Genomic DNA, 25,253 nt, shown 5'->3' with positions numbered 1-25,253 from the left:
TTCGATTAATTTTACCAAGGCCTGAAACATTGGTAGAATAGTTCAGATATATTTTGAACGTAAGAATGGTTGAACCCCCCCAGATAATCTTATGCACATATATTGGTTAACTGTCAACACTATCAGATTAGCAGAAATCAACACACCTTTGTAGTACTTCCGAAATTACAATTTGATTTAAAACATCATATTAGAATTCAAAAGTTTAAAGACACCCTAAGACATTATAAACATAACAATTCCCCGTAAATAAACAAAGCAAACACTGATGCTATTACTTGAAAACACTCACCAAATCATTTGCCCTGTTCTTCTACATTAGGAACTAGCAACCTCAATATCCCATTCTTCATCTCCGCCTTAACCTCATCAGGCTTATACATCTCAGGACTAAATTCTAGACTCCCCCCATATTTTCGACCACAACCATCCTCCTCAAACTCCACTTCACCGCTCCCCATAAAGAAAACAGTACTCTTCTCCGTCCACACTTTAAAACCATCTTCAGCAACACCCGGCATAGTAACCCTCACAAGCGTGCCACCATTATTCTTAATTTCATTAACTTCGATCACATTATTTGGTCCAGCTGATTGAAACGGATTCATCATTTGAAACTTCTGTGGTGCACCTGTCACGGTAACTACAAACACAACCAAATTCACAACAATGAAAACAAATTTCAGCTTAAAAAATTTATTCTGGGCTCGTAAAACTCTGTTTTCAAATAATTATATGTTGCCTTTCTCTACGTACTTTGATCACATTATTAGAATTATTATTTCCTTTGTCCACAATTAGAATTACTATTTTTCCATTTTACATTTTGTCAAGTACAACAAAAATACTAGAGGTCCCAAATTAGATGAGAAGAAATTACGAAATAACACATGTAATATTTTAATTGATTATATCTTAATGGACAATGCACCTATATTTACCTGTTATAACTTGTAATCAAGCATAAAACATCAAATTGTTATGAACGCCATTGTTAAACATATTAAGCTAAAATGTATTTACAGAGTTATGATCATTTCGATCTCAAAGAAAGAGAAGAACAATGATAACTAACTGTCTAACTAACTCTCCTATCACAGCTATATCAATACTAACTTGTTTATTTACAAATAGTGGAGGAACTAGGGGGGATTGGAATACAGAAGTGAGCCCCGGTCTCCGCCAACTATCAAAATTAACCGAAATTTAGTGTAAGATTTTGGAAAAATATGAAATAATTTGGTTCGGTCCCTTGAACATTACTCGGTCCCTCCCTAAACTATATTCTTGGTTCCGCCCCCGAACATAGGGGAGGAACTAGAAGGGATTCGAATACAGAAGTGAGCCCGGTCTCCGCCAACTATCAAAATTAACCGAAATTTAGTGTAAGATTTTGGAAAAATATGAAATAATTTGGTTCGGTCCCTCCCTAAACTATATTCTTGGTTCCGCCCCCGAACATTACTCAGTCCCGCTCTCCCTAAACTATATTCTTGGTTTCGCCCTTGTTTACAAATGTATCCTAATCTATTATGCTAATGCTGATATAGAATATCTCAGCATTACCCCTAAAAATATTTCATAAGAGCATCTCCAATAGAGGTTGTTAACAAAGTTGTCAAACCAATACAAATCATTAAATATATTATTTTTTAATTTTTTCTCACATCCATGTCACTCTTGGCAACATTTATTAAAATTTTGCTCCAATAGGTAAGCAACTTTAAAGGTTGCCCATGTGGTCCCTCTATATTAATTTTATATTTAGTTCAATATAAAAGTGGGTTGAGTAATATACATCTTAGATTTTTTTTTTTATGAATTTTTGCTAATTTAGAAAGTTGCCAAGGGGTTGCAAAGTTTTGACAACCTTGTTAGGCAACCTTTTGGCAACCTCCCAACTCCAATAGGTAGGCAACCAAAGGTGCCATGTCACATAAGCTTGGCAAGCAACCCTATCAACCCTATTGGAGAGCTCTAATAACGCTGCCGTAAACAATGCCACGTCATTTTATAACCATTTTTATATGCAATTTAATCCAACTCAAATTAAAACGTAAAACTTAATTCCAACTGCAAGTCAAAACTCTACTTGAAAAGGTCAAACAACTACTAATTACATTATTTTCATACTAAATGTTCTCCATAAAACGTGACCCTACTTATCGAAACTGAAAAAGTAAAAACAAGTACAAACATAGTAATAATAATACCTGGTAGTGGGTCATCAGAGGCGGTGTTATCAGGCTTCTTCTTTAGGGTGGGTTTAGTTTTGATCGTAGAGACAAAAGAACGAGAAAAATTGATAGTTGATAATTGATACTTTATATTAGAGCTTAAAATCTTGGGAGAACTAATAATTCTTCTTAACAGAGCCATTGATAATTAATAAAAAAATGATAAAAGAAATTATAAACCCTATTTACTGGGGTTTTGTCGGTAAAGAGAGGAAGAGATTGTATGTATTGTGTGTAATTTGTAAAATAGTATTTTAAGATTGATCATGGAAACTAAACAGACAGGCCCTGATATTAGTTTGGGCCTTAGTATGAAAAGCCCAATAACATAGCCCAAGTCTAGTCTAGATATAACTCATACGGCCACATATATATTATACTGAAACAAATTACACCTTACATTATCATATCTTATATGCCAAATTCTGAACTTACATCATCAAATTTATGTGTCAAACTTTCATCAATTTTCGTCAATGTCATATTCCAGTAACAATCCCCTCCTCATTTAATTTACTTTCAACTTCTCTCTTTCATTTATTACCTCTCTCTCTCTCTTCCCATTTCTCATTTATCTCTTACCTATTTCTCATCTTTTTCTTCTTCATTTTTATATTCTTAAATTAATAATTTTTAATAATTTTATTTTCTTCACTAATTTTATCTTATTCAAAATTAATTTTATTTACACCAATATTCATTATTATATTTTAATATTTAATAAAAAGTTAATAATCAATATTTGTAATTTGTGTAATATTATTTTTTGAGTTTATGTATTTATAATTTTATTTTACTCTCATTATTATGTATTAAAAATATTATATAAATATATATTCAAATGAAGCTATTTCAATTTTTTTTTTAAATAATTATAATATAACCGGACATCCGTCCAGGAACAAATCATAGTTAGGGTATTGTAATATGAAATTATTAGTACTTCGTTTGCAACACTTTTATCTGAATAAAATATAATTAAATGTATCCATGTAATATTATAATCTTTAATTTTTATACACACATTAATTTAAGGTTTACATGTTGTGACATAATTTATAATAAACTTATTTTTATATAATATCGATGTTATAAGTAAAGAGTTAAGTTTTACGGAGATCACCTTTTTTTAGGCCGTGGAGACCTCTTACTAGTTTTAGTACTCCCTCTATTTTTTTAGGCCTTGGAGACCTCTATTTGCAAATTCAACCGCATATAATAGAAAAATTACGTAAAATCGATAATACTATATTGTACGATACAGTAATAATACCTCTTACTAGTTTTAGTACTCTCTCTATTTTTTATTATATGACGTTTAACTTTTGTTCACACACTTCTAAGTGTTTTGACCGCAAAATTAGAGTAATAATTTTTAATTTCTTCTTTTTTTATGAATAAAAATATATAAGTAAAATTTTAATTTAGAAAAAGAAAATTAAAAAAAATATTTTATCTATACGGTCAAAGAATTTTATCAAACGACGTATAAAAGAAAACAGAGAAAGTACTGGTTTAAGTAATTACTCCCTCCGTGTCTCAGTGTCCCCTGGATTCTTTATAAACTTTTGCCTCAATCTTGGCATGTACTTTAAGGCTACTATAAAATATAGTTCTATATTTTTTTTTAGAATTTTTTTTTCTGTATAAAAGTTTAAATATTATATTTTTATTTTAAAAAAGATATATTTAAAATTATTTAGGGAAACATGTTTTATGAGAGTTTTAAAATGCATGCCGATCACCGTCTCCCAATATAAACAACCCGCTGGGATGATGGAGGGAGTATCTAATTACCACATGTAAATCTTATTAGCCCAGAAGAGCAAAGTCAACGATATGCATGTTACCGTAGTATCTAATGTCTATTTACCTGCTTCTTCATCAGTCTATTTAAACATGTTTCATCGTGTTGCACGTATTAACCGATATGAAAACGACACTAAATTTGCAATATTCAAAGTTCGTGAAAAGACTGAGAATGGGTGAAAAGAGTGACAAGATACTTAGGTGAACGACACGTGTAAAGAGGGTAAATGATAAGATCGTGGAGAAGTTAATGGCCACCGGCCGTCGAGGGCATGGTCATGCCCTCGGTAGACATAAGCCTTTTAAATTTTACACGACTGTTCAAACGCAGCACTAAAATCTCTTGCCAAATGTTCCGTAGACATACGGGATTATAAAGCAATCAATGCTCTAACTGGATTCGACTGCCGAAGTAACGACGAAGTTCAATCACCGGCGGATCCAGAAATTTAACAAAAAAGAAATCATTTATTTATAACAAAAAATTATAAACATCTCGTGCTTCTCAAATATCTGGAGCCTGAAATTTCAGTAGTGAGCTAAAAATTTAATAATTAATCTTAAATTTAAAGGGTTGGTTACATGATCGTAGAGTTCAAGGGTTGAATTTAAGAGAAATCTCCAATATCAAAGTCCAAATCCACAATTGATGCAAATAACTCATCACATAGTTAGTTCAAAAAAACTATTCCCTCTGTTTTTTATTAGATGATATTTGACTTTTCTGCACACATTTCTAATGTCTTGACCGCATAGTTAAAATAATAATTTTTAAAATTTTATTTTTTTGAATAAAAATATATAACTAAAACTTTAATTTACAAAAATAAAATTTTAAAAATTATTATTTTAACTATGCGATCAAGGCACTTAGAAATGTGTGCAGAAAAGTCAAACGTCGTATAATAAAAAACAGAGGGAGTAACAATTTTGTATACATTACTTGTTAACTTATATCTATAAATACCTCAAATACTCTTACTATTATCGATATTGAATGCTTAAAACACTTTTTCTTATAGGACCAACGTTTTGTCGATTTCTCTTATAATATTCAAATTCATAAACGATACATATCAGATCCAGTTCGGTCCTATCTTAAAATTTTTAAGATTTTAGATGAGTCGGTTACTCGACATGGTATGAGAGCTCAGACTGGATTCGATCTCTCTCACCCTTAATATTTCTCACAATTTATCATAAACACAAAATGCAAATTAATGCCTCAAAGATAGGCGCGCAAGTTACATGAGCGGGGGCACAAGCTCCCGAGCCCCCTTCTCTATCATCCCTGCGAAAAACCTAAGATCTCGATCGCTGACCGGGAAATCTCTACCAGAAATTTCTTTGTTTTTTCATCCTATAAAAGGATGTTGAATTGAGCAATGAATTACTAGCCAAGTTCACATGGCAATAGCACCATCACATGATACCGAGCCACTAATTAACACGGGACGGTGGGGCTATAATACGAAGACCCCATATGTCTTTACAAGACGGTTTGACCATCAAACAATGTTCCCCGAGGAAGTTTAGTCCCTACTTGCATGCCACTCCTTGTAGGTCCTTCATGTTTCAATTCCTAACACCCGGCCCCTTGTCTAATGATATGTGTAGTATATCGTAAACTCGGCAATAATCGAGTCGAGCTCTACGCGGATTTCACATAGAATGATGCCATCGAATGTTTGTGGTCCATCGAATCACTCGCAATTTCCACGATATACTTTATGGTCTGGTAGAAAGTTCTCAGTTTGGAAGATGGAGTAATAAAGGTATTCAGCATTTTTGTCACATTTTTATAGTGTTAGGGTTGTTTACGTACACTTGTAAGATCAGAAAGTTCGCCTACAGTAAAACCTTGATAAATTAAAACCTTTGGAACCATGAAAAATTATTAATTAATCGAAATATTTATATATCGATAAATTAATAATTTATCGAGATATATTATTTAAAATTTTATAACATATACAATTCTCAGAATAATAATTTATTTTCATTTATTGAATATTTAAAATAATATTAAGAAATATTTATGAATTTAAGTAAATTGAAATAATTCACTTATTTAATTAAATTACGTAATATCCTGAAGTTCTCAAAATGGTTAAAGGCACGATCCTATTTTTTCTAGATCAGCTTTGGTCCTATATACCACAACAATAAAAAGGACCCTATTTAACTAAGTACAGAGTTGGAGTCAGTCTCACGAAAAAGATGTTCTTAAATAAACAATTACATTACGTAATTTTCTCTTGTAATATGAACATAGTACGCCAGAACTCCATAATGTATTAAGAAAGATTCAAGATTAAGTACAAAGCGACATCAATTTTAAAAATAATCAGGTTACAATTGAGGCTTATTATAAAAGTGAATCATAGAAATCTATAATTTTGATGTAATCTGTAATTATTAATTTATATATTATATGGGACTTATATGTATTAATAAAAAAAATATTATCTTATAAATTTAGCGAATTATTAATTTAGCATAAAGGACCGGCTCGGGGTTACAAAAAATTATTAATTTAGCAAGGTTATTAATTTATCGAGTATTAATTTATCGAGGTTTAACTGTAATCTGAAAGTTATAAATCCTGAACAAAAAAGTTGTATATTTTAATCTTTTAATTATTAAATTTGTTCATTTTAATCCTTTTATTAATTTTTTTACCGAAATCACCCTAGAGGGTTATAATGTTCGCAATCGTATATTTTAAGGGTAATATTGTTCGTAAATTATATTCTTGTCATTTTTTATTTAAATTACTACTTATAATACTAATTTTAAAATTAGAATATGATAGATTATTTAAATTAGTTTTATTATGTAAACTAATTAATATGATAAATAATTATAATATTTTAATATATTAAGTAAATTCAAACCATTTATTTGAAAATTAATACAAGTATATAAAAATTATTAAAGGGTTAAAATTTGTAAAACTCATAGTTAAAGGGGTAAAAATATACAAAATTCGTAGTTAAGGAGTAAAAATATACAACTTCTAGAGTAATATTGAAAAATATTTTAGGAAAAGAGTTAAAATGTACAAAATTTATAGTTAAGAAATTAAAATAGACAATTTTTTTGTTTATGGATTCATGTGTACAACGTATTATACTTTAAGGGTGATATTATAATTAAGCCCGGAAAATATGTGTATCTAGTTTATGGATCGGAAATTTAAACTTTGAAACGTTAATAGGTTGATATCTTTACAATTATACTGGTTCCATTCATTAAATTGTTAACATTGTTCATATTATACGAGAGAAAATTTGAATGATATTAAAAAATTAACAGGACACAACGAGGAATAGTCAGTCGCATGTACCTTTACACCACAATTGCAAAACACCAGCTCACGTATCATGAAACGTATTTTGGACAATTGCTTCATTGTCAACACTTGGTTCATATATAATTAATTCCCTTGTTAATCATTGCACAAGAAAATGGTTACATGGAGATGGAGTCTCATGCTAAAAGGAAATAAACGAGCCCATGCTCATTAACTTACGACGAAATTTGATTTTCTGACGAAGAGCTGAACTTATTATGTGAACAAATATTACTTAAGTATTCGAAAATAATTTTACAAATATTTTTCGAAAATCAAGCATTTCTTTAAAAAAGGATGTTCGATATTACAAACTTAATCGAGAAAAGAGGCTAAAAATATATAATAAGAAATAGATAGGAACTTTTTTTTGACTAATATGACTTATATCCTTTACAATTAAGTATATGTTCTAACAAATCTCGGGGTGAGCGAGAATCGAACCCATAATCTGAGACGACAAGAGATAAGCCCTTAATCACTTGAGTTATCTCATCGCGTTCAAATAAATAGTAACTTAATAGTTAGGTACTTGCAACTGTTTTATAACCACATAATCTTTTGGTACCATTATCAAAACTTTATGACTAAAGCCCTGCTTAAAAATTGATTGTATAACTACTGGATCATTTAAATAATACGCACTTAAATGATTAAGATGCACCACTTAAACTGCTAATTGAGTCGATGTTCGTTTTCAATGACCAAATGAGAGAGATTAGACAACAACAGAGTGAAGTTGCCAGTGCCACACTGTAATTCGAGTCGGGCGGCTCATGCTCGCGCGAACTCGTTTAAATGGGCTCGACTCGGCTCGTTTAGTTAAACGAGCCGAGTTTGGGCAGAGGTTCCGGCTCATTTAATTACTCGAGCCAGCTCGGCTCCACTCGTGAAATTAAACGATCCGAGTTCGGGTAGAGATTTAGGCTCGATTAACTGTAAAATTATACAAGCCGACTCGACTCGTGAAATTAAATGAGTCGAGTTCGGATAGAGGTTTAGGCTCGTTTAACTAAACGAGCCGGCTCGGCTCGATTAATCTCGGCTCGAATTACGCCCGGATCGAAACTCGGCTCGCTCGGCCCGAATAACAGCCCTATACACATCATTATAGTGATAACCAAATCAAATCTATATTAAACATAATTTGATTCTGTTTAATATTTAGATAGCGAGATTAATAGTGATCTATGTGCTCTTGATTCATTTGTCTCTTGTTTCATCAAAGAAATGACGGTGACTAACGAAAATGAAAACTAAAACTTTCCCCCACAAAATGGCAAAAATGGAAGAAATTAAGAATATGTGGTTAGCTACGAAACGAGTTTGATTTTTTGCAAGTGTTGTAGGAAACGACGGTAGACTGATGTGTTAGTCACATTCCGAGAGATTAGTTAGATGAGTGCAAGTTGATCCGAACTCCTTGATATACTTAAATCAATATTAATCAATACTTTCATCTCAATCAGCTTCCATACCGTCAAAACTCACCCCTTACCCCTTGCTCCTTGATCCTGACACGATTTTTGTTCGATAAGAAAGCTCGGCTCGGCTCGGTTCATCAGAAAAAAATTAAAACTCGACTATATTCGATCAAAACTCGGTTTAACTTGGTTCGTGAACAGCTCTACTCCTGAGTTTTAAAAGAAAGGAAAGCAAGTGAAAATTAAAATTAAGTAAAGTAGTTTCACTTTCACTTGTAAGTGTGCTCGGGAGTTTTTTAAAGTAACTAAAGCAAGTTGTAATAAACGAAAACATGACATACTTTCACTCTAAAAATGAGATAAACTACTTTACCTCTTTATCACTTCTTTTACTTTTAAAAACTCAGGAGTAAGGCCTCGTAAATATAATCTCTTTATGCATCCCTACAAAAATTATTCATTTCATGCATCTACGTACTTGCTCTATAATATTGGTTTACTCGAAGGGCCATTCAATTGATTAAAAAGTGAGAAAACGAGGGGACATATATAGTCGACACCAAAAATCTAAGATTTCGTTTTCTAGCCTCATCTCGCAAAACACTTGCATGTTCTCTATAACAACCCTATCTTGCCTGCATTTAATGCCATTCCATTCCCACTGCACTACTTATAGGAACCCCAAACCCTGATCAAACTCATAAACTCATCACACAGCATAACTCATCACACAGCTAAAAACGCAACTCTTGCAGTCGTCGCACATAATATTATTCGTATCCATAGCTAAGAATCATCTCTCTCGCGTAACATGTCGAAACTTGCCTGTGTTCTTCTGGTATTCCTGGTTTCTCTGCATGCATGCAGCGCTCGCCATCTAAGCTTAACTCACAGAAGGAATGAAAGAAAATCTCGTGTATTGGACAAGGTAAGATCACTAGTACGTACTTAAACAGTTTTGATACGTCTAACATGCGAGACTAAGAAAATTTCTAACTTGCTTAATGTATCTGTATGCAGGATGTACATAGCAGAAAACTCGGAAGTTCCTTCATTCTGTCACACTCTGAGCCTACACTAGTACTCCAAGCACAAGAACACAGTACTAGTACTGGAGCTGATGACCTCGCAGATACAGTGGTGGGAAAGGAATTGGAGACCGTCGTCCTTAAGAAAGATGAGACGACAGGTATTTCTTATTGAATCGACGATCTATTGTGTGTGTGTGTGTAGATAGCTATGCAGGCCATGCAGCCATAAACTTAATTACATCTACCCAACCTATTTAAGACTTTAAGCTACCGTATCCTGTTGCATCTTTTTGTATTTTGTTGTCTATCATCTTGTCATAACAATAATTACTTCTTCATAAGCAAGCCTAGTAAAACACATATTATGCTCAAGAATTGTGCATCTAAACTTTACTCAGACTTCACTATTCAATAAGTATATATACAAGGTCTTAAAGGTCCAAGGAGCCTCGCAGCTAGCACCAATCTTTTTTAAGCTTCTAAAGATGGCTCGATCGAACTGGTAGTTTTTTACCATGTAATTTATATTTATGTATTGACTTGCAGGAAGAGAGGTTGTAATATCATACTCAGGGGAGACAACCCGAAGATCAACCTTAGAATCTACTCCAAATGAAGTCGAAGAAACTGCAAACTCTGAAGATAACGATACCATAGACGATGTGGTAGCTATGGACTATGCTAAACCCCATCGCAAACCACCTATCCACAACAGAAAACTATAGATCTCATTCATATACATAGCAGTTATAGGCCGTATAAACCTAACTGCAAACACCAATCATTCACATCTGAAACACAAGATATAAAGCATAGCAAACAATTACTATCTCGATTTTTTACTTGTGTAACAATATCTCAAGTAAAGTATATACTGTAACAGAAGACTACATAAATATACACTGTAACAGAACACTATATGTGTAAGGATACCTTCTACATGGGAGAACTGTTACTGAAGTAGAGAATTTATTCTAATTTTTACAGCAAAGCTATCTATGGCTTTGAATACGTTTGAAATTATAGTGGAAGATAAATGTAGTAGTAATACAAATGTAAAGCTGACAGGAATATAGTGGAGATGGTCCCATGTAATGTCTGCTTTCTTTGTATTTAATACGATATGAATAAAAGCCTATACAAAATGGATGTCTTGTCGTTTCTTCTTATGCATAGACATGATGCAACGGTGTTGGTTGATTCCTATTAAATAGAGACGGTTATACTAAACTTTTCTACACTTTCAGTTGCATTCCCAACTGTCAAGTTTTATTCTTCTTTTCCCATGAGTTTGAACAATGGGCAGTATATAAACCGTATGGGTCCCGGTCCCCGACAAGTGTATGCTGCAGCATACTTATCATTTTGTTTGCTATTAAGATAGGATATGATATATTTTGTCTTACCGGGATTAATACGCGTGGTAAGTATGCTGCAACATACGTCTATTGTGGACCAGTTGCAGTTGCCTTATATACATATATATAAATTATAAAGGGGAAGGGGAGCATGGAACTGAACTTATGATCTTGGTCATAGGAGAGGGCTACCTTACGAAAGTCAGCAACTTTTAAGCTAGGGTATTGGGATGGACAACAAAGGAAACTGTATACAAAATGTTCATCTTGTTTCCCTGGATGTAGAAAGGAAGATACAAAAAATGTACAGCAACTAAAGCTGCAGCCACAATGTTGCAGATCTCAAAAATAATGGTAGTTGGGATTTTCAGGAAGACAATTTACCATTCGATTGCAGTCTCTTCTATACTTTCACCACATCCTGTTGCTAAAATTTCATTCATGATGACTGGCAAGTTAAGAACTGCTGCAGTCCACAATAAAAGGGTTGAGATAGTTGACGAATTCTGATGTTCTGATTCCCAGTTTCAAATCTATCTCTCCACCTCCCAACCAAAAGAAGTCTGGATCAAGCTTTAGAATTGCTTCGTCCAAAATAATCTGTTATCAATATACAAGTGACATGTTGGACAATTGCACTATTATATATAAACATGCATAGAACAATGTAACCGTAAAATGATACCTTCCTCTTGCTATTATTTTGTTCATGCACAACATGCATGCTGAAAAGGAAGCTTTTCATGCAAGAGTTGACCTGGTGTTACTAAGATGGATTCAAAGTTCGTATTTCTATTCAACATATGTTAATATAAGAGGTCATTACATACAAACAATCTGGTCATGAAATGAGGTGTATCTGTTCAACTACGACTTAAACATGCATCCAACAGTTCAATTGCCACTACCAGTTTAGTCTTTGACATAGGCAAAGAAGTTGTAAATAATAAAATCCACTGGTTAAAAAATCTTAAACTTGAAACAAATATATTAAATCAGTAACGTGTCTGTGCACTTCCAGGCACAAGGAAACCAGGTTTTGGCTGATTCTGACTGGTCATCATTAGATGCACTATTAACCAATCCATGACACATGCTGATTTCATCACTTTTTGACAAAAATTCCTTAATGTTCTGCATTAACTTTTTTTTGAAATAGAAGAGTTACTATAGAATACATCACCAACCCTCAAACCTTCGACCTATTTTGGGTATCTAACATAAATGTCAGTGGACCGCCCTTTAGGCCAGGGAGGGCTGGCCTGTTCAGTATAAAGTTTCAGGAATTTATGTACAAAATATATGCTACCATTTAACTGTAAACAAAAGGCTAAACACTTCTTATCAATAATTAAATTCAGTGTCAAATCCAACAGTTCCTATAACCTACAAATCTCTGAAGAAATCCATGCTAAGTGATAGATAAGAATTACAAGTGTATACACATTATGACTATCTTCATTTATTATACACTAAACATCAGCAGTTGAAACATATACATATATGAACGCGAGGGAAGATAATGACATTTTTTACATCTTTTTGTGTATCAGAGAGAAACAGAGTTTATGAAAGAGAAAACTATAATGACAGAATATAAAGCTCAAGGTCCATATGTGCTGCCAATGTTTTTTCAAACAAGATACTAGAATTATAAGGGAGCTTGTCAGCAAATTCATAGTTGTGTCCAACCATAACATGTTAGTTGCTAGAAGACTTTCTGTAAGCATCGATAATGAAAGGGATATGAAAAAGAGAAGAAGTTCAACTCAATACAGGTCATGTAGAATTAATCTCTCCATCATTATTAACAAAGACTAAGATAAATATGGGTGTATGTAAGAAACAATGCATAGGGAAAAACAGAGAGGAAGCCCCAGGAGTTGAAAAATTAAACTATCGTCAACGATGGGACTAAAATATGTATAGTACTTCTAAATACTAAGTTATAATTAAGATATTCAGTAACCAAACTTTTTTATCCAGTAAAGTGTCATAAGAAACGGGCATGTATAAATTACATACTTGTTTTTTTTACTTAACATAAATTACATACTTGTTGAGTGCTAGGAATGGATTACAGAGATTAAAAAATCAATAAATTTTACCGGAATGTCAGTTTTCATGCCGATACATGTCACTCCATTGCGTACATACCCGGTCAACATCTCTGATACCTCCTCCGGAGCAAGCAATACTGCAGAAACATGTTTATTAGAAACCCATGTTTATTAGAAAGAAATATATATGAACCAGAGCTTACATGTAAATTGTATATTCTAGCATTTTCACAAATAGATCCTTAGATATATGAGAAAAAAAAAAGTTATACAAGCAAATTTAGCACAATATATCAGATGGATGTAGTATTTCACACCACATAAACCATTTGAGCTCAACCCCCAAGAAATATCATATCAGCAATGTTGGGGTTGTTTAAAATGGATGCATGGACGGCCATAATCTTGATTTTCCTTATGAGATATCAGATAATTCATAAAGAGTAAAAAAATTGAAAGCATACATATGGCTAATTCATAATAGTATATCATTTTGAACTGTCAACTCACCCTCAATATCCGTATATTCTATAGTAAATTTTTTAATTTAACTTCATGGCCAGTTATAGCTCGCATAAGTTTCTTGAGAAAAGTATAAGTCTGATCTGCTAATTTGGATTGCCAAACTATCTTAGTGCAGTCTATTTCGAAATTGCCAAGTCTAACAAAAATAATTTACGATTATTTAGATATATGTGTTTCTGAATGTTACACGCACTTAAAGTTGAAAAGTCATGCAGGTTCTAAAACTTGTAGAAGCGCCTTACAGAAACTAATCCAGCCAAATAGTATACCAAATATAGAAACTTTTACTTGCCTACAATAAATTTGGCAAGTCTTTATTTCTCTGTTACAGTAGATTCAAAGTTCCAACTTACAATTAAATTTCATTCTGGGTATCTTGCCATTGTTGAGAGAATACAAAAAATTCTTCACATTTTTCATATTACATCGAGCAGTATACTGCAAGAAAACACTATATTTAGTGCTAAAATAAATAACCAAATAATGACTGACAACAGAAATGATACGGAAGACATGTCAGACCTGAACAATAATAATATAATACTTTGACAAGTTACGATTACTACAATCAGTGACAGTTGATGGGGCTCGAGTATTTACCTGCATGAAAACAGTATCAATGAAAAATTCTATAGTATGTGGGAGTTGGAGAAAGATGATCTGTGCAGCTTCGACAAGTAAATCACTATTAAGAAACTTATTATCTTAATACTAGATTACTTCTCATTTATTGAAGGCATTTATTTGCATAATGTGTAATTATCAACTTTAGTATCAAACCACTTTTGTTTTACAAAACCTTGTATCCCGATAGTGTGAGGACGAAAAATTAAAAGACCAGAACTGGTATAGCTTTAGGAAGTAAACAAAATGTGTCGATGGCTTTGGCCTTTGTGTAACATATACTATAACAGTTAGCAGGACTGAGACCACACAAAGTGTGAACAGCCTTACTAAAAGGGCATATATTTTAGCAGTTACTGGTATTGCAATTAGTTACTGGTATTGCAATTTTCTAATTATATAAGAGAATCAGAGGGGGGAAATAGTATTAGCAGTTCAAGCTGAAAAATCATCTCTCAAAACTTTATAAAGTCTAAAAAATAGCAGAAAGAGCTCATTTACATGTAATTAAGCTGCCTAGGAGCTCAGATTTGATCCACTCCCATTCATACTTTTCATGTGGAAAGACATTGACATAACATATATCCAATCTGGTCCAAAACTCATCCGATAACTAAATATAAGACCAATAATAAATGGATGGTATATTAATATCTTAAAAATCGATCTACAGTCAGCTGCAATTCCAGTTGTGTTAAAGATCAATTACACAAATCTTTTAATGTATTTTCTCCAATCGGATATATATCACTGGAAGATTTTCAGGGCAGCATATAAGCATTAACCCGGCGAAAAATCCAACACCTATTCTCAAACCATCCGAATTTGATAAACTTTATCAAATACTATGGATTTAATTTTCTCCAACACAAATACAACCTATTGACCGTAATTCTAAGAAAAATCTACTAACATGTAGTTTCCTCCATATAATTCTACTATATATCCGTATCCATATCCGAAATTCAAACATGCCCATTGCAAGACATTACTACTTGCTGCAACTTCAAGTACTAATATCTTTTATATCTACAACTTCTCCCAAATAATAACTACAAACTCATCACTACAAACATGACAATTTTTTACCTTTAAAATTAATGTAAAAAAGAGAAGTGTCCTGTAAAAATCAAAACTTGCGAAGTTCTTTCATCAAAAATAATTTGGTAGCCCCATAACATTAAATAAAATTCCTGAATCCGTTCCCGATCACCACTATCTACCATATATTATCCAATGACAAAAGTGATTCGTCGTAATATAAATAATTAGCCACGGATGAATTACTATTACCGTATAATAATAATCGAAATCACAAGTATTACAAGGTCATTTAAACCACTACCACTCGTAATATCAATTATTCCCTTACCACACGGTATCATTCCTAATTTCAATTATTACCGCACGTAATTTGTAAAACGACGACTAAAAATTAATGTAACGTTTCGAGAGTTTGCACTTTAGAATAATTTGTATAACGATGACTAAAAATTTATGTCACATTACCCTACAATAATTTGTACAATTAGAGCTGTCAAACGGATAATTCAGATACGTATATGTCTATATCCGGATCCGGATCCGAATCCGAAAATCCGTATTCGTATTCGTATCCGAATCCGGAAATATTTAAAGAATAATATCCGAATCCGGATCCGACGGATACTATCCGGATACGGATAATATCCGGATCCGAATCCGATTTTCAATTAGATTTTTTTATTTTATATTAAAAATTAAAAAAAATTGAAAAAAATTGAAAAAAATATAGTTAAAAATAAAAATTCATTTTTAAAAATTAAAATAAGTGATAAAGTGATTTAATTATATTTTAATTTTTCAAAAATTAATTTTATTTTTCTTTTCAATATAATCGTTATCTTTAAATTGTTGAACTCAAATGATTTTTTCCTATATGTCTATAAAATTTGTATAAACATAATATTTAATATATATATATGCGTATACACATAAACACACTATAAATTTAATATAATATATTTTTAAATTATTTAAATATATTTATTCGGATTCAGATATTATCGAATACGAATATGCCCATATCCATATCCATATCCGCAATCGTCGGATTCGAATACGGATAATATCCGCTTTGTGTCATATACGTATAATATCCGCTTTATTTCGGATACGGATGCCGATTTTTCGGACGAATATCGGATATTTCGAATTTTTTTGGCAGCCCTATGTACAAGTATGACTAATTTTCTAAAAACCGAACCTGTACTTAAATATTTAAAATGTGCGGAGCAATTATTCTCACGTTCTCACCGAAACTCGAGCCTACAAATAACAAAAAAAGCACGTACCATAACAATGCTCTTACAAAGATGATGAACCGAGGCAGCACAAAGAGCATCGCGTCTCAACTCCAAGCTCAAATCGTAAAATTCGAAACCAGCTTTTTTAAACGCGAAGTATTTAACGCCGTTACTTAATAAAATACTAGACAGACGGTGCTCCGTGGCCGAAACGTCGTCGTTTTGAGTGTAGGGTAAGGGGAGACCAGCGCGGAGTTCGAGGTGGGTTATGCGTTGGAGGATCCGGGTTTGGAGCTGCTCCAGCTCCGTTAACGCCGTCTCCTCTTCCGTCATTGTGTGTTTGGGGGTTTGAGTTCTCTGGTGCGGTAAAAAAAAAGTTGTTTTGGGGGTTTAGTTTTGGATTACTTTATTGGGGTTTAGTCGAAGGTTTAGGGAGAGAAAGGTAAAAACGCATCAATTTAGAGATTCGAACTCGTTTACTTGGACTCGGCTCTATCATGTATTATCTCCGTTCCCCTCGTTTCTTTACGGGTTTTTTCATTTTAAAAATTTGAACATTATATTATTAATTAAAGAAGAAAAAATTAGAAAAAAGGTATGCAACTACATTTAATAATAGCATTAAAGTACGTGATGAGTCTCCGTCCCCTAATATAAAGAATTGTGGGGGGCGGAGGGAGTATTTCAATATAAATTCAAACTCGTTTAATTAAATAAGTCGAGTCAGATAAATGTGGAAGTAGGCTAAATTCTGCTAGTAACTCAAAAATTATCCCTCGACTCAAGTTCGAACTCGTTTTATAATTACATTCAATCGTTATTAAATTGATGATCTCGTATCGCTCAATTAGCTCGCGAGCAAATTCAACTCGATCCACCACAATCAAGCGAGTCGTGTTCAGTCAAATGTTGTTTATGTTAAATAAGCGACTCGACTAACAATAGATGAACTTGAACTCATTTATCAGATATCCGTTTCAGTTCGGGTGTGTTTTTTTGCCATGATGCTTAAATAATAAGAATTCACGAGTTGCAGAACCAATTTGCGGATATATTTTGTTTTTATAGATTTTGTTTCTTATTTCCTCACTTTTTTGACCTTGTCCTTGCATCAGGATAAAGATGGATGGAATGTATAGTTTTTAGCTTGATCATCCTGATATAAAGCATTGTTATCATGTTTGAGTCATCAAGTATTGTCGCTCATCCAATTCTTCTAAAGGTACTTGTATACACCAGTGATGCATCCTCTGCATGCTATGATACTCAGACTCTTTTAGAAGGATCGAAGGATCGGACACAGACACGAATCAGAATATCCGATTCTTTGAACTCTGAAATCGAAGACCATCCGACACTTGGATTTTGACACGGTATTTAGTATATTTGGTATATTATGATAATTTTTATACACAAATACCTATCATTTTATATAAAATAATATATAAATTTTTGGAAAACAAGGGTAAAATAATATTTATTATAAATGTAATTTTATAATAGTACAATATCAAAAGTTAAAGGGTTAAATATAACAAAATATTAGAGATAGGCTATCAAATGTCTGAGATGAAGTGTCCAATTTCCAAATGTCACTTGGTTCCGGTGTCGGTGTCAGTGTCGCGTCCTGTGGACACGGGTACGGCAGGGTTTTGATGTGTGTTACGGTGTTACTGCTATCTGTAGCACAGTAGATCATCTGATAGTTATCGTATACTTAGTGGGCAATAGAGCCTCAGATCGAGCATAGCCAGAAGAAACTAAGTTATTTGTTCAGTGATATCTTTTTCAGTTCTATCCTATATATTATTTTGATACATCGAGTGGCACTCATTAGTAAATTTACTGAACGATCCCTACTACCATGGAGTTCTAAGTCAGTTCAGGCAATACAATTCCCCATAGGCCCATACATTTGTTTGGGGATGTAAACCTGGTCTTTTTTTGGTGTCAATGCCTTTATTTAATTTAGTCAATGCAGAATTAACTTGTGCTTATAACAAATATAGGATCTTATCCTAATTTACAAGAAAATGTTCTCACCTTAGATATGCATATACAGTAGAAGTACCTGGACTTGTAATATTGATAAGGTAAGCATCTGAATGCTACTTTGGGTTAAGGAAGAGCAAAAGGATGTTCATGCTAGCGCGTGATCATTCATACTTATTAATTTATTCCTATGTTACTCAGACTCTTCATTTTATCATCGAGTACCCGTGTCGGACACTTGACACCCGGACATGAACACTCGGACTGGGACACTTATTTTAAGGCAAAAACATGTTTATTTTTGAAAATGTTACCGAGTCAGATACTTAGACACGTATCCATGTCGGACACTTCAAGCCGAGTCCGAGTAACATAGATTTATTCCCAAATTTACATTAGTGCATCAATACAACCGTAGGTTACTGGCATTATTCTTTATTGTTTTCACTATCAAGAGCAAAGAATTGATTATTGTTTTCCTTTCTGTTTTAACCAGACACCCAAGATTTACCCATATGATAATCTAAGAGTGGAGCTTGGTGGAGAACCATAAGACATCGTTTTACAACCGAGTGCAGTAATTGTTCTTGGATGTATGTGCTCTTGTTCGTTTTCTGTTTGAATATTTAGGAATTAATGCATATATATATGCCTTATTCTGAGCGATATTTGTTGAATTAGCTGGATCAGAAGTGCTTTGTCCCTTGCTGCGCCTTTCTGCAAAGGTGTAATATCTCATACTTTTTAATACTGCAATTGCAGAGTTTATGATTAGATCCTTAATTCCTTATAAAATTATATTCGTCATGCAAGCCTTACATATGAGATGAACATTTGACTGAAAAATGACTTGCCCAACTTTCTGTTTCACAAAAAAGAAAATTTAAAATAATATTTTTAATTACCTGGTCAGAGCACATAAAATGTATGAAAAAGTTAAAGTGTCCTGTGATAATGAAAAATAGAGAGTAATAATCCTGGTGGGATGGAGGTGAATTTATTTAGTCATAAAGAGAGCAATTAAGCAAGTCTTCATTGAGTGGGAGACTGGATGGTGAAAGAGATAGCCGGGAGTGCCGGCAACAATTGGGTGGGAGACCAACTTCATCGATTAAGCAAGTCTTCGTTGAGTGGGAGACTGGATGGTGAAAGAGATAGCCGGGAGTGCCGGCAACAATTGGGTGGGAGACCAACTTCATCGTCGTCGATGAAATATTTGTTAGTTGTTCATGACTAACTTCAATTCATGTATCCACACCCATTGATATATTTTATTTATGATTGTAAATAGAGCTGAATCTGTTGAGTAACCAGCTCATCTAAAACCTTAAGGTGTTAGAGGAAGACTCCAATAGGATCATATATTTAACACTCCCCCTCACTCGAAAGCCCATTTATGGGTCGAAGAGTGGAACACCGGCACCCATCTTTGGGGTATTAATTGCCTTTAGTGTCCACATTAAATTGTGAGAATATTAGGGGTGACTGGGAATCGAACCTTATTTCTCCCGCCAGCCTAAGCTCTGATACCATGTTGAGTAACCAGCTCATCTAAAACCTTAAGGTGTTAGAGGAAGGCCCCAATAGGATCATATATTTAACACTCCCCCTCACTCGAAAGCCCATTTATGGGTCGAAGAGTGGAACACCGGCACCCATCTTTGGGGTATTAATTGCCTTTAGTATCCACATTAAATTGTGAGAATATTGGGGGTGGCTGGGAATCAAACCTTAGTTTAAGTCAGACCAGAGCGGACAAAGGACTAGCAAGATCCTTATATATTTATTTTCAAAAACGTATAGTTAATCAGATATCAACATATCATACAAGATACATTCTCTGATTACTAATTATTTTTAGCTATGGAGATACAAAAACATAGTAGTTTACTACTTTTTGTGTATGGCTTATGTGTTCTGACATATTTGAAGTTTGGTAGGGGGGACATAAGCTGCATAGGAAATGAGAAGCAAGCTTTGATGCTCTTTAGAGAAAGTCTTGTTTGGAACCAAGGTTTCCTACTGTATGCTCCAAGGTGATCATTCTTTCGGTTTTAAGTGTCTCGCTTTTGTTGTTTTTGGTTGGGATGAATGAAAATGGAAGGCAAAAAATGAAATTTGAACTGGTTTCTAGTTTATTCAGAATTTCTATCATAATAAAATTGCACTCACTCATTTTTTTCAAATCTTCTCACCAAACTTCATTGTTGTCCATTAATTTTACTCATATCATTCTCCCCAACGAAACACAATATTTGTAAGTACTCCACATTGATTAAATTGATTATGTTTGTTGTGCTGTAAGAAGTATTAGAGCATGCCCAACGCAAGCCCAAGTGCTGCGTTGGGACACGCGAAAAAGACTTGTCCTCGAAATTTTGCATTGGAGCAGATGAGAAAAATTGTCCAGACCCTCTTTCCCGGGCTCAGACCTGTTTTACTGTTTCATATAGTTTATTATTTTCTTACGTTTGTCATTCACTGTGTTCATCAAAAAGAAGAAGAAATATAAGTAATGGTGGGACCACATTAATCATTTATAACACTTGAACGCTGGAGCATTTCAACCCGAACCCATTTTTTTCTGAGTTGGCATGTTAGTGGGGTCAGATAAATAAGAAGACGGGCCTCTGCATTGCTGATGCTCTTAGGCAATGTTTTCGATTTGCGTTTATTTTTTGTCAGATATAAAATTATAATATTTTTGGTGAGATTTGATATTAAAATGCAGCTGTCAATGGATTCTGTGATTGAATGTCACGTAGTCGTCCGTTGGCAATTGCTTCCGCAAAAACTGTAAAACAACTTATTTCAAAAGCACGGGGACCTGTTTCTTTTTTCTTCTAAAAACAGCTTTTAGGGACAAGAGGAAAAACTGATTTTAAATTTTACCAAATAGTTTTTTTCACCTGAGGTGCTCTTGCTGTTTACAACAACGATGTCAAACGGGATTTAAAGTCGAGATAAGAAAAAGAGTAAATTTCAAGTTATAAAAAAGTTACTAGCTGTTTTGGATTAGCGGTTTATTTTTGGATCAAGTATTTGTTCAAAATGCAGTCTTACTATTTTACTCACTGGATGAGCTGAAGTAATGAATTTGCAAAGGCAATGATTTTAGTTAAGTTTTAAATATTGGGCTTAACTATTTTATTCGATTATTTCCAGGTTCGATTTCTGAATCCATCGGGAATTTGACTGCTCTTACTGTAATTAATCTAATAGGTAATATGCTCGAAGGTGTTATACCTGAATCCATCGGGAATCTGACTGCTCTCACTGAAATTGATCTTTTTTCCAATAATCTCCAAGGTTTCATTCCTCAATCTTTTGGAAACTTGAAATCTTTGACTTATCTTGATCTAACCGCAAATGAAATTGGAGGTTTGATCCCTGAATTTATTGCCAACTTGACATCACTCTCTCAGCTTAGTCTCGCAGGCAACAAATTTGATGGTTCAGTTCCGGCTGAGATTGGCAATCTCACAGAACTCTTAGACCTCAATCTTAATAGGAATCAGTTTTTATGGCTGGCTACCAGAATCATTTTGCCAATTAACAAAGTTAACAGATTTTGATGTCAGTAATAATCAACTGAGCGGAAGCATTCCTGAATGCATTGGGGAACTATCAAATCTAGGATCATTGGATCTTGCTTCTAATTCATGGGACGGTATTGTATCAGAACATCACTTTGTTAACCTCACTAGCCTTAATTCCTTGCTAATTTCTTCAAAGTCTAATTTTGGAGATTTTTGATGTGATGAATAACGACTTCTCTGGTAATATTCCTACTTCTTTGGGTTCTCTGGGTTTTCTCAGATATTTAAACTTGCGCAATAACAAGTTTCATGGCCAGCTCCCTTTATCTTTCGGAAATTTGTTTAACTTAGTTGGACTTGATGTAGGGAAGAATAATTTGAGTGATGTTCTACCCTCTTGGGAATTATTTGCACTCAGGTATTTAATACTACGGTCCAACCATTTCTATGGTAAAATTCCCACAGAACTTTGCCACTGTGGCCAAGTTTTGGACTTGGCAATGAATCACATCACAGGAAACATTCCTCGTTGTTTCAGCAATTTTACCTTTATAGTTACAAGTATTAACCCCAGTGAGCATAACCCACATGTGAATGTGGATAATAATGTAATATTAGTTGATGCGAAAGGGTCTGAGCTAGCATATACCACTACATCCGAGCTTCTGTTTTCCATTAATTTATCCAATAACAACATTAGCGGAGAGATTCCAGAAGAACTAATGGACCTCCATTGGTTGTTGAGTTTAAACTTAGCTGGTAATCATCTATCTGGAAGGATCCCGGGCAAGATTGGTAAACTAGAGAAACTAGAATTTCTTGATCTCTCAAGAAACGAGCTTTATGGTGCTATTCCACAGAGTCTTTCATATTTGAACTTTTTAAGTCATTTAAATCTCTCCTTCAATGATTTAACAGGGAGAATTCCAGACGGAAACCAACTCCAAACCCTCAACGATCCCTCCGTTTATGTTGGCAACAAGCATCTCTATGGTGGACCTATCCTGGAGCCCTTCCCTAAAGGCACGGATTCAAATGGTTTTCGAGACAATAGTAAAGCTGATATTTTTTCAGATGATGAGCACATGTGGTTGTACGCTGGGATAGGACCTGGTCTCTTGGTTGGCTTTTTAGGATTCTGCGGTTCTTTGCATTTTATCAAGTCTTGGAGGTATTTTTACTTTCACAATCTTGAACTTGTTTTCAACAAGCTAGCAGTTTCCATTGCTTTGTTTCAGAGGAAGTTCCGTAACTAAATGTAAATTTCATTTCAGTGTATCACATATTTATTCTCCACTTGTGTTCTTAATCTTACGCGACTTTATGTGAATTCTTAGTGATTGTACCCAGAAGTATAGTGCGTCTACCAGGCTAACAGAGTTTCACCTAATCTAAGACCAATCGTATTATGTTAACTATAGACCTGCATAGGCTCTTATAGTCATAGACAGACTATCAAAATACCCATCCTTCTCTTAAGCAAAGTATCATAAAACCCCCCATTGTGTTCAGAATGATATCTAGCCATCCCACTAACGACGAACCACGAACCACACTACTATAAGGGCCATTCCTGTTAAGTAACTAACTCATCTAAAACGTTAAACTGATAGAAGAAGACACCGACTGGATCATATATTATATTCTAACAATTCTCGCACCATTAGCTACACCTATTAAGGGGTTTTTATGACCACAAACCTGCATACTTTCCTCTAGAGGTAGACCAATGAACCACAACCACGTATAAACAAAGAAACCTAAAAAATAAACTTCTACATTTTATCTTTAGTGGTGAGTATTGAAACCGAAAGCTGAGGATCACCAGAACAGAGTTCTTTGGTTGAAACCATTACAGTAGTGGACACCAAGTCACCAACTAGTATATACAAGTAGTCACGGGTTTACTGTACCAAGAATTTGTTATACCAATGGCCATAGGACTGATAATAACATCTTGAATATATTCTTTTGGTAGCCTGTCCTTGTTGAGAGCTGGTGAGTAACATGAAGTTTCAGTCCAGTTAAAAACAGAATAAGTGTTTGTCGACCCAACTTAAAACCGGAGGTGTTGGGGTATGAATTATAGCCCGAGTCCCGAGAGTTTGGAATAATTCCGAATTACAGGCTGGTGTCACGTAAACACAACTTGTTGGAAATAAAATCATCTAAAGACTACAAACCAAAGAACTAGTAGCTGAGCTACAAACCAAAGAACTAGTAGCTTGCCTGAACCAGAATCTCGCATAAACCAAACTAAACATACTCAGTATATCCCGGCTCTGAATTCTGCACAATCGGGTGCCGAAAAACACGGCTTTAATTGTTTTTATTTCTCTCATTGTTTGAGAGGTGTCCCATTTATTTATTTATAGAATTCCCAGAATGAAAATTCAATAAATGAACTATTTTGATTTTTACCGTCACCACTTGTTATAAAGTAAAACCTTGTTATAAAGTAAAATCATCTTCTACTGCCGGTGTTCCTTCACCTTGTTTATAAACAGTTATTATTATTTGTTTATATTTTCACTACTGAAATTTTCTGCTTGGTAGGGTAAAGCTTGATTATGAAATTGCCAACCCTTTTATTTCTATATTAATAATTATACGAACGTAATATTATGTATAATACAGAAAGTAAAGTGTTAACAATTTATTGAGATGGGAAATGCCATTTATTAAAGATCAACTGAAAAACATACTGCATCCGACTACTCTCCCATTTTATATATGAGTCGTCAAATATTACACTAAAATAATATTTGATGCTTTTCGATTAGATAAAATGAGGTTGTGGAGGATAAATAAGTACAGTACTCGAACATCTTAAATAAAAGTTTCATGTTTTGAGCATTATTGTAAAAATCGGGAATCGCTGAAGATCGGTTCAGCTGCCGATTTATATTAATAAAAAATCGGGGATTAATCGGAAGGACGATCAGAGTAAAAATTGGATATATTATAATATTAAATTATATTTAATAGAATATTATGATTATATTAGTAATTTA

At 33.7% G+C, this 25,253-nt stretch overlaps 4 protein-coding genes across 5 annotated transcripts; 2 read left to right on the top strand and 2 right to left on the bottom strand.

Annotated features, from left to right (window-relative positions):
- Positions 1-147: 147 nt before the first annotated feature.
- On the bottom strand, positions 148-2,473 carry LOC141697662 (14.7 kDa heat shock protein-like). Its single transcript, XM_074502153.1, has 2 exons — positions 2,214-2,473; positions 148-643 (listed from the first exon to the last, which is right to left on the bottom strand). Exons 1-2 carry the CDS (start codon positions 2,377-2,379, stop codon positions 297-299), a joined length of 513 nt encoding a protein of 170 aa, XP_074358254.1. The 5' UTR covers positions 2,380-2,473; the 3' UTR covers positions 148-296.
- A 7,050-nt stretch (positions 2,474-9,523) lies between these two features.
- On the top strand, positions 9,524-11,001 carry LOC141696631 (uncharacterized). Its single transcript, XM_074500748.1, has 3 exons — positions 9,524-9,753; positions 9,846-10,014; positions 10,403-11,001. The coding sequence occupies exons 1-3, from the start codon at positions 9,637-9,639 to the stop codon at positions 10,579-10,581; spliced, it is 465 nt and encodes a 154-aa protein (XP_074356849.1). The 5' UTR covers positions 9,524-9,636; the 3' UTR covers positions 10,582-11,001.
- A 406-nt stretch (positions 11,002-11,407) lies between these two features.
- Positions 11,408-17,136, bottom strand: LOC141696630 (uncharacterized). Of its 2 annotated transcripts, XM_074500746.1 has the most exons (5): positions 16,757-17,127; positions 14,322-14,399; positions 14,153-14,237; positions 13,323-13,411; positions 11,408-11,814 (listed from the first exon to the last, which is right to left on the bottom strand). In XM_074500746.1, exons 1-5 carry the CDS (start codon positions 17,039-17,041, stop codon positions 11,671-11,673), a joined length of 681 nt encoding a protein of 226 aa, XP_074356847.1. In that variant the 5' UTR covers positions 17,042-17,127; the 3' UTR covers positions 11,408-11,670. The 2 variants fall into 2 exon arrangements, with proteins under 2 accessions (XP_074356847.1, XP_074356848.1); XM_074500747.1 differs by lacking the exon at positions 14,322-14,399 and having other exon boundaries at positions 16,757-17,136.
- A 3,308-nt stretch (positions 17,137-20,444) lies between these two features.
- On the top strand, positions 20,445-23,569 carry LOC141697906 (uncharacterized). The gene is made up of 2 exons (XM_074502460.1): positions 20,445-20,736; positions 21,866-23,569. Exon 2 carries the CDS (start codon positions 22,461-22,463, stop codon positions 23,493-23,495), a length of 1,035 nt encoding a protein of 344 aa, XP_074358561.1. The 5' UTR covers positions 20,445-20,736; positions 21,866-22,460; the 3' UTR covers positions 23,496-23,569.
- The last annotated feature ends 1,684 nt before the right edge of the window (positions 23,570-25,253 follow it).

This window comes from Apium graveolens, chromosome 11, assembly GCF_009905375.1.
Source record: "Apium graveolens cultivar Ventura chromosome 11, ASM990537v1, whole genome shotgun sequence".
Classification (NCBI taxonomy): domain Eukaryota; kingdom Viridiplantae; phylum Streptophyta; class Magnoliopsida; order Apiales; family Apiaceae; genus Apium; species Apium graveolens.
This window is presented reverse-complemented; position numbering and strand designations above follow the sequence as displayed.

Bases quoted from the DNA above. Each gene is read 5' to 3' on its own strand.
- LOC141696630 (XM_074500746.1), bottom strand. From the start codon at position 17,041: ATGACGGAAGAGGAGACGGCGTTAACGGAGCTGGAGCAGCTCCAAACC. The intron at 14,400-16,756 runs GTACGTGCTTTT...GTTTTCATGCAG, and splicing joins TTTGTAAGAGCATTGTTATG to GTAAATACTCGAGCCCCATC. The intron at 14,238-14,321 runs GTCTGACATGTC...GTTTTCTTGCAG, and splicing joins ATTATATTATTATTGTTCAG to TATACTGCTCGATGTAATAT.
- LOC141696631 (XM_074500748.1), top strand. From the start codon at position 9,637: ATGTCGAAACTTGCCTGTGTTCTTCTGGTATTCCTGGTTTCTCTGCAT. The intron at 9,754-9,845 runs GTAAGATCACTA...ATCTGTATGCAG, and splicing joins AATCTCGTGTATTGGACAAG to GATGTACATAGCAGAAAACT. The intron at 10,015-10,402 runs GTATTTCTTATT...ATTGACTTGCAG, and splicing joins TAAGAAAGATGAGACGACAG to GAAGAGAGGTTGTAATATCA.
- LOC141697662 (XM_074502153.1), bottom strand. From the start codon at position 2,379: ATGGCTCTGTTAAGAAGAATTATTAGTTCTCCCAAGATTTTAAGCTCT. The intron at 644-2,213 runs GTATTATTATTA...TTGTGTTTGTAG, and splicing joins CTCTGATGACCCACTACCAG to TTACCGTGACAGGTGCACCA.
- LOC141697906 (XM_074502460.1), top strand. From the start codon at position 22,461: ATGAATAACGACTTCTCTGGTAATATTCCTACTTCTTTGGGTTCTCTG.